This window comes from Lynx canadensis, chromosome A3, assembly GCF_007474595.2.
Source record: "Lynx canadensis isolate LIC74 chromosome A3, mLynCan4.pri.v2, whole genome shotgun sequence".
Classification (NCBI taxonomy): Eukaryota; Metazoa; Chordata; class Mammalia; order Carnivora; family Felidae; genus Lynx; species Lynx canadensis.
Window position 1 is genome coordinate 59,800,439 of NC_044305.1, and position 9,467 is coordinate 59,809,905.

Sequence of the window (9,467 nt, forward strand, 5' to 3'; positions counted from 1 at the left end):
TTGAAAAAAAATTTTTTTAAATAAATAAATAAATAAATAAATAAGAAATGGCCAATAGAATTAATTGGATATAGGATGAGTTCTCTACCTTTGGGTTTTATTTTGTCCAGTGGAATGCTAAAGCTGCCTGATGGAATAGAGAGTGCATGATTTATGTAGAGACTGTGAATGGAATTTTTTCTTAAGTCACTCAGGTCTCTCAGGGTAGCACGCTCAGCACGTGTGTCACTCAAACGACTCTCTCTGTCCTCTAGAATTCTTCAACGACCTGGATTTGCTCATGGGGCCTGTCACCCTACACAGCAGCATGGAGCACCTGGTCCAATACTCCCAGCAGGGCCTGCACTGGCTGCGGAACAGCACCCACCTGTCATAGGGAACTTGCCCCTGAGCTGGATTGTGCTCTCATCTCCATGGACGGCTCAATGTTTCTGGACACTGTGCTACTGAAATTCCCAGCCACAGCATTTATCGAACTGCGGTGAATATTTTCTCAGCATCGAACAATGGTCTTTTCCCAGGGCATGTGTGTTTGTATGTGTGGGCGTAAAAGAAGTTGCCTGTGTATGTGTGTAAGATATACAGCTCTTTAAAATACATTTTTGTCTAGTTTTCATAATCCCAAGCTAGACAAAGTGATCAGAGGTTTCTGATTAGAGAATATACACTTACACACATGCACGCACGCACAAAATCACACACACACACACTTTCTATTTCAAAGCTAAACCATGACTTCTTAGAACATTCAACCAAAATCTCATGGGTTAGTTAACCAGGTGCAATACAGCACACCAAAAGCTTGACTGCCAGTTAAGATGAACCTAGTTCTTATACTGTTGTTTACTTTCAGTATTAATATACTATTCCCCAATTAATTTTTGATTGTGTGTATTATGGATAATTGAATAACGAAAAAAAGTCAGTTATTTTTGTGCTGGACGTTTACTAGATTGCATGTTACCAAATACCTTGCCTTTTGTCTAACACGCACCCTTCCATCCAACTTTATTATCAACTAAATGCGTTATAAGCAAATGGATCAAATCCCACAGGCCTTCCCTGCCCTGCCCCCAAAATCATATGAAAATGGCACTGGGATTTGGTAACAACAGTGTCATTGAAAGCTGACCAACAAGAACAGACAACTGAGCTTGGAGCTCAGTTGGGAATTGAAACCTTCTGCACGTGGAACAGTAAGCCTGCCCAGCCCACGTGTGTTTTCTTCCTGCCACTGTGACACAGCAGCCATAGAGCCACATGGCATTTGTCAGCCAATATGTTTCAAGTCTTTTCTTCCCACGATAGCTTTCTTGCAAATTTTCTTGGCCAAATGGGACATTACCTAGAACGTCTCTTCACTAGGAGTCTGTATCTGCTGCTTATCAGGCTGAGAAATATTTGCTATCGTGAGATTGTCTCACCCTCTCACTCTTTGTGCAGAATGCAGGCCTCTAATAGCATTTTGATCTGGGGGGATATGTTTCAGGCTTTGATTTGCAAGCTGCTTATTGTGCGGGGTGAGTTATTTTTGCAATGATCACAACCCTGTTTGGGGTAGCAACGACTAGAACATCATGTTTGCATCCTGTACGTCTGGTATGTTTACGTCTTGCCCTTGATTCTTTTCTTTTCAATTAAGTTTACATTTTAGTTTTTTGACATCTTGTTTACAGTCTTTGTATGAAACTTACTTCTTCTATAGTCTCTTGTCATGCCCTAGATTTAGTCTTCTTGTTAAATATATTTGAATATAAAAAATATTGGTAAGAAGAAAAACTTCTGCAAAAGAGGATATACCTTGCCATGTCCTTAAAAGCAAAAATAATGTGCTTGAAGCCTCTCACTTGACAGAATTGCACCAGGATGGTCTGAGAAAGAGTCAGGTGATGCAGTATGTGGAACACTCCATTTTCCAAGGTGATGCTGGCACAAAACAGTTATAGTAGATTGTGATATATGCTTTTCCCTGATGCTCTTACTGCTTTGGTTGTAATGTTAACATTTTTGTCACCTGATCTGTAGATGGGAAATAAGACTGCTGTCATTCTAAGCACTGATTCAAAACTGTACAAATGATTGAACAACTTAGGTGATTTGAAATGAATTTAAAGTGAAGGGTCTGAAGTGAAATGAAGCCAGTGAAGGGTTTGTGAAATTTGCATTTGGCTTTGGCCCTGAAATGTTACCAGTATTTCTATTTTACATTTGTCCAACTGTGGGGCGCCTCACATCCCTTTCACTAGCTATTGGCAGAGTTTGCGATCCCATCCTATGTTGGAAATTTGAGTCTAACTTGGGAAATTTTGGATTTTTTTTTTTTTTTTGGAGGACTAAAGCTTAGTTCTAGTTACCCTTGATGAATCCTGATGAAATGTTGAAACTCTCAAAGGGATGAACCTCAGGGTCCATCGTGCATCCCCTGGGTGCTTTCTGGCCCTGCCCATCCTCAAAGCCACGGGTCTTGTAGCGGCCCATAATGTGCTTACCCACAAAACCCCATGTAGACCCACAGGCGGCCCCTGGCTGATTGTGCCCACAGCATTTTATCAGCACTTACGTGGCCCGTGTTCCGCAAAAAAAAAACACTTGGAAGTCGTCATCTTGGAGATGGTCAGAGCATGCAGTTCCTTTCCCTGTCTTTGATCTCATCAACTGACCACGTGAGGGCAGCAGTTTTTGTTGGCTTTGGCATAGATGATTTTGGTAAGGAACCATCTTCTGACTGTTACTTGTGAAAGTCATTCATGACTTATTCCTTTTATTTAGCTTTGTTCAAAGTAGAAATACCTTTCTTGTGTTTTTGGATTATGAAAGTAATACATGCTCATTGTAAAGATTCAAACAATACAGCAATGTAGAAAGTAGAAGGTAGCAAGTCCCATCCCTGAAAGACAACCACTGTTGACAGTCTCATGTATATTTTTCCACAGATGCTCCCATTTAAACATACTATCATTTTTTTCTCTTTGAAGACATATAATTTCCTCAGAAGTTCAACATAAGTTCGACTGACCTTATCCTTCCATGACCTGAGTGGATGCCTTCCTTTATCACAATGTTAGAGTTACCTTTGAAAGTAACCCAAATATATTCCTGGTCAAAATTTGGGATTTGTTACTACTCTCTACAGAGATCAGACTTATGTGAAGGAGTGTGCCTAGAAAGTGAGGTTTGATTAAAACAGATATTTCTGGAAACTTGCAGATTGCAGACAGAAACTCGGACCCCCTATCTAAAGAAGAATGTACTGGAAAAATAATCTGAAGAGTTGACAAATTGTGTGCTAGATCGAACACATGGAATGCAATGCAATGAGATTTTCTGCACTAAAACTTATCCTAGTATGTAAAACAATGATGTGTGTATTATATAACAGTGATGTGTACATTTCTGACATCCCATACATGATATACACAGTTTGTATAAATGCATACATTTAAAAATATATATGTACAATACAGCTAACATAAAACTGTAGTATGCCTGAAGGATATTACTAGTGCCTAACATTGAGTATAAGTCGCTGCGTGTTCGCATCACCTTGGAAGTGCAGTAATTGTTGAAACTTAATCAGTGCAGCCAATATTATTTATCAATCACATCTTTGAAACTGTGCAGTAGTATATACATATATATTTTTAAATAACATTTTTCACAGTTTTCCAGAGTTACTGTTGAAACCTGTATCACCAAAAAAAAAGCAAAACAAAAAAAAAAAAAGCAAGATTTTTTTAATGATGTAGACACTCTTCAGACCCAGTAATCTGTGTGTGATTTCCTGTTTGTAGATACCCAAGAGACTTTAGCAGTCACCAGCCTTAATGCATGTACAGGATATTATTGTGACTTAATTTATCTGCAGTTTTTAATCCATGTGAAATTGGAATTTATAAACTGACTTGGATTAAATATGTCTGCCTTTCTAAGGTTGCAAATGTTACATTAAATGACTTATGTTGTAAATGAGAGAAACCGAGTTGTATGTAAAAAAAAAAAAAAATGTCCACCAATTTCTGTGAATATTTTTACAAGGAAACTTCAGAATCAAAATACGTTCAAATAAGAATTCTGGTCCCTCGTTCATAATCTCTTCAGAAGCAACCTTGTTGTTTCATGAATCTTTTAAATGTAGCTTCCATGGATTTTCATTACTATAGGCCTGACATTTTTCACAGTCAAGATGGAAGCATGTTCTCCTGCATTATAACTAGTTTACAACTTGTCTTTCCCATTTCCCAGCACATATATGCACAAATGCATGTGCAGAAGAACACCCCCCAGTGTCCCAGAAAATGCTGAATAGAAAGCTTGAGGAGTTCATATTGATGACTGCATTGATGCCTATCTACCCAGTAGTCCTGGTATACTGTTTTACCTAATATTCCTTAATGACACAAGTTAACTTATATGTGCCAGGTTTTTTCAACTCAGACCAACAAGGTGGAATAATGTTTGCAATATTTGGTTGAGTAAAATAGGAGAATTTTGAACTAATGAAGACAGAAATATTAGAACAGTGGCTTGCCATTATATATCTCTCTGTGTGGGAGGGTTTTCTCTTAACCTTATTTTTACTCTTCTCCCCAAATTTTTTCAATCCATTCCTTCCCAAAGAAGCAGAAACAGCAACAAAAACAGAATGACTTTTTCACCTTACCCAGCTCCTACCCTTAGATTCAAATTGTCTTGTCTTGCAAGAGGACCCTAACTCGGGGCCACTATGGAGACCACCTCATCCCAGAAATGGCCAGGACAGGGGACTGGCTTTGCTTGCTCCAGGGACCTTGATACTCTTTTCAGAAGTGGTTTGGGCTAAGAAACACTCAACAGTCTTTCAAGAACTGTCTTTCTCTTACACAGTTTGCCTGCTATTGAAGTCTATACTAATCAGAATCATATTTTTAAGAAGTAACACATTTTCAATGAAACATGGACCAACTGGAGTCTTGAAAGACATTTTTTAATGAAAGAAAGAAAACCTAACAACATAAACTGCATTTCCAACAATTTTTCAAGCACAGTTTTCATTATTACAACTTCCTAACAAATAGCACAAGAAATGTTCAGATTTGAGATCTGTGTTCTCTTTGTCCAAACTGAATTATTCTGTATATGTCATCAGAGGGGTCAATTTGTTTGTGTGGCATGAGGGAAATTATAAAACTCTGTTCTCAAACTAATTACATCTGACCATAGTTTTGGTTTTTATTATTTAATTGGCATTCTGAGGCAGCAGGGGGTAATTTGGGGCTGGCTCCAAGGGGAGTCAGCTTCACAGCTCTTCGAGTAATGGGAATCAGGGGATTAAACCCCTATGTGTTGCTTTGAAAATCCACCTCTTAACAGCCAGTTTTAAACACATTGATCCGAGGGATGAACTCAAGGTACTAACTGCAAGTCAAAACAATCATTGGCGTTTGTCTTGAAGCATCAGGAAGTAATGATGAGGCCTGGAAATCTGAATCAAGGACGTGTTTTCTACTCATTTCTGACATAGGAAAAGCTCATCGGAAAATATATCCAAAGACAATGTCAAATAGTACCAGTGTTTAGGGTTTTCAAACAGTGGTGCTTGGTTAGAAAAATAATTACAATATTCTGGTTCCTGTATTGTTCTTCAACCCTTTTTCAGTTTTCCATAAAACAAAACTCACTTTTTCCCCAGCATTTATCATCTCTTGATTTCTAGATGTCCAGATGAGCAAAGAGAAAATACTTAACACTGAGGAATACACACTACCTGACTGAACAGCATTCTACTCACAGTAGTCAAAGATACATGACTTATATTAAAATCTCCTCTGTTACCCCATCCTACAAAATGAGAGATCACAAAGCCTAAAGTATGGCCATGTAGTTGAGATGTCAAAAATTCTAAGCACATAACACACTAATCTTTGGTGACAGACACGTTTGTGGCCTCACCAGCTATCTCTGGGGCCTATTTGTGTGGTGAAATATCAATATTAACACTTTCCTTTGAGTAATTTGCAACCTGATTATTAATCTTCTGAAGTTCCTAGGGCTGCCAGCTCAACCCAAAAGTGTCCTGCCCTGTGAGCTGGGTTATTTTTTTGTTCCTTTGGTTTTTTGTTTCCCTTCTAAGTTCTATATGTCAGGTTTAGTATCTTGACTTTTTAGATGAACAGTTACTAGAGACAGTGGAAGCTTTAAGAAAACAAGGATTCAATATTAGAACTCAGTGATGTTGGGATGAGAACTCAGGAAAACACTCCCCTCCTTCACCTGCTGCACCTGATCTTTGAATAAAGCTCCCTTGTATACTTCAGTTTCCTCTATGTGAAATGTAACTCAGAACACCCACGACCTCAGACAGAGTGTGAGGATCAACAGATCTGGGCAAGCATTTTGAGATCCCCAGCTGTCACACTCAGCAAGAGTCACGCATTGTCAGCACAGAAGCAACAGAAATATACTGTATCTACAGGCACCAAGATACAAAGGTGTATGATGCAGGGCATGGGACTCTGTCCCAGCCCTGACTAGATTCCAGAGGACCAAGAACATGACAGTGGGATAACCACAGACCCTTTCATAAGACTCTTCAGCCTTTGTCATTACCGCTTTGAGTCCATCCTGCCTGTAGGCAGAGCTCTAAGACCAATGACGGCGGTGGGGAAGGAGAGTCCTTGCCAAGAGCAACAGGGCTACCAAGTACCCCAGTTGGTGGTGCAATCGCCCCTCCCCTTTCTCATCCAGTCCCAGCCTTAAGAAATCAAGGGGTGTCCAGATGGAAAGAGGAAGAAGGAACATTGGGTCCAAGCTTCCAGTGTGCACCATCTTCCAGGAGAAAACTTACTTATTGAACACCATGTTTCAATATCTTCATAGAGCCAGAGAACACAGCACAGTCTCATTTTCCATACTCTCATGGTGTTTCTTTGAGTGCCAGGAGGCTGAGTTGCCTACATGTGCACCTTGTGCCTCTGATTGTTTGTTTGTTTGTCTGTCTGTCTGGGGCCAGGAGGTGGAAGATAAGCTTCTTTGGGAGGTTTATTCCTGAGAAAGGAGATCTGTCATAAGGGACTTGGGTATGTCATGAGCTTCAGGAAAAAGGAAACCTCTCTTGAGAGAAGGTAAATATTTTCTCTAGTGGGTTAGGTTGCCTCAACATAATCACTTAATTGTAGGCTACATTTTAGTCAGTATACCAGGAGAGGGAAAAATCAACGTAAGACCTTAGTAATTTTTGTGATGCCCAACTAGTGACTGTATATTCTAGCCCCAAACATTGAAATGAAAACTGGAAATCTGACTAATCTGAATGTTTCATACCACCGCGGTCAAGGTCCTCAATGTTGGATAGAAGTTTTTAGCTTTTATCTAATATTTATATTATTTAGACACAGGGCTTCCTTGTATCCCTAAATCAGTGCTTTGATGTAACCAAAATAATCATGAAATACCCATTGAAAAGGGCTTTTTTTTCTTTTCATCCCCATTGGAAAATCCCTAGGTTTTCTCCAGTACAAAAGAGCAATCACTGAAGGTCTTACAAGATCCATCCTAATTTGGGCCCAAATCGATACTAACACCCTTTCCACAAAAGCACAACACCTTATCCAGTGTGAATTCTGAGTATTTAGGTAAAAAAAAAAATCTAGAATGGCAACATGGGGTTTATTAGCATGAGGAGGTGTCGATCCACTAGCTAGGCACTTGGATGCTATACTGCCTTTTCTCAGGCAGGATGTTATAGAACAAACACTCCTACTACAGCATAATAAATAGCAGCTTACTCTATGGTTCTGTGGAATCAAGTTGAAAGTCACTCCCATGTAAGTTTGCCTCAGTCAGAGCAGGAATTTTAAATTCCACCCTTTTATCCTGGATCATCTTAGATGTTTATTCATGGAGTTGGCAACGCTAACTCAATATTCCTATATAGCATGTCACATCAAACACCGTTTCAAATTGTGTATCTCGGCCTTGGGAGAGCTGTCTGTCAGCAACCTGGGAACCTGCTTATGTCCCACGAGTCTTTCCCACTGATCCAATTTTAGCAGCTGCAAAAACAGATTACAGGGCCTTTATCTTCTCCTCTTACAGGAATTGGTCTTACAACTGTTTCCAGAATTGAAGAGGATTTTAAGTAGGACAATTGTGTACAGTAATTTATGCTGTAAAAATGTACCCATTGTAGCGTTGATTAAAGTGCTGTATTTATAAGGTCAAATACTATTTTCATTTGTGTCTAGTTATTCAATATTAAAATAGCTGAAGTTCATTTTTCTTAATGTGATATTTATTTGGAGCTTCTTGTTAGAGCATTCGGGTATGGTTATGGAGGAAGTCCAGAATCTGTGTTGATAGTCACTATTTTAATCCAAGTAGTTGTAATGGTCTATTAAGCACCAACATTACGAACACTATTACTGATGAAACCATGTGCTCTTGGCTGTGTCTTTAAGTACGTGATAAAAATCTAACCCAAGCAATTAATAAAGACCATTGGCTTTAATAAGGTTTACTTCCTCCAGCTTTTCTTCTCAAAATGCATTAACACTTTTTCCAACGAAATTCCAAAGCATCCTCACAAAATCCCACAAGATCTCTTACTCCTAAAGAGGGGTCTCATCTCCCAGGCTTCTTCTAAGATGTCTGCATGCCTGAAGCCTAAAGTGTTTCACTGTGGGGGTTGCTAATGTCTGTGTAAGGAAGTGCAAATATTAAATCCCCTTTCTACGTCTCTCTCTCTCCGTGTAAGAAAAAAGTTACAGGGCACCTGGGTGGCTTAGTCAGTTAAGCGTCCAACTCTTGCCTTTGGCTCAGGTCATGATCTCACAGTCCATAGGAAAAAGCCCTGCTTGGAATTCTCTCTCTCCTCTCTCTCTGCCCCTCCCCTGTTCATGTGCTCTCCCTCTCAATATAAATAAATAAATAAACTTAAAAAAAAAAAAAAGAAAAGAGTTGCTCTCACATAGCTGTAATTATCATATGACAAATAAAACTCCACATTCAAATTGTGAATTATTCAATAGTGAATTATTTTGGCAAGGTGTTAGGAAGGAGTGGAGTGTGTGTCTAATATTAAGGAGTTGTCTAAGGAGATCTTATATTTTGTCTGAGTTTAAATTTACACGTACAGGGGTGCCTGGGTGGCCCAGTCAGTTAAGCATCCGACTTTGGCTTAGGTCATGATCCCACAGTTTGTGGGTTCAAGCCCCGCATCAGGCTCTGTGCTGACAGCTCAGAGCCTGGAGCCTGCTTTGGATTGTGCGTCTCCCGCTCTCTCTGCCCCTCTTCTGCTTGTGCTCTGTCTCACAAAAATAAAAATGTTAAAAAATGTTTAAAAAATTTTTACATGTACAAAAATTATGGAATCATTGTCTCTTATTTTACTGTTTGAAAATTTTGCTGTGTTTATAAGTCACATAAAACTCATGCAGAACAGTTTCTGGAATAGAGAAACATCTTGCTATACTGTAACAGAATGAACCTCA

General features: G+C 39.2%; 1 protein-coding gene across 1 annotated transcript in view; it reads left to right on the forward strand.

Annotated features, from left to right (window-relative positions):
- Window positions 1-8,485, forward strand: part of AFF3 (AF4/FMR2 family member 3) — a 462,049-nt gene extending 453,564 nt beyond the window's left edge. Inside the window, 1 exon segment of the mRNA XM_032592770.1 lies at window positions 255-8,485. Within this exon segment, the coding sequence (XP_032448661.1) occupies window positions 255-376 (122 nt within the window). The 3' untranslated portion in view covers window positions 377-8,485.
- The last annotated feature ends 982 nt before the right edge of the window (window positions 8,486-9,467 follow it).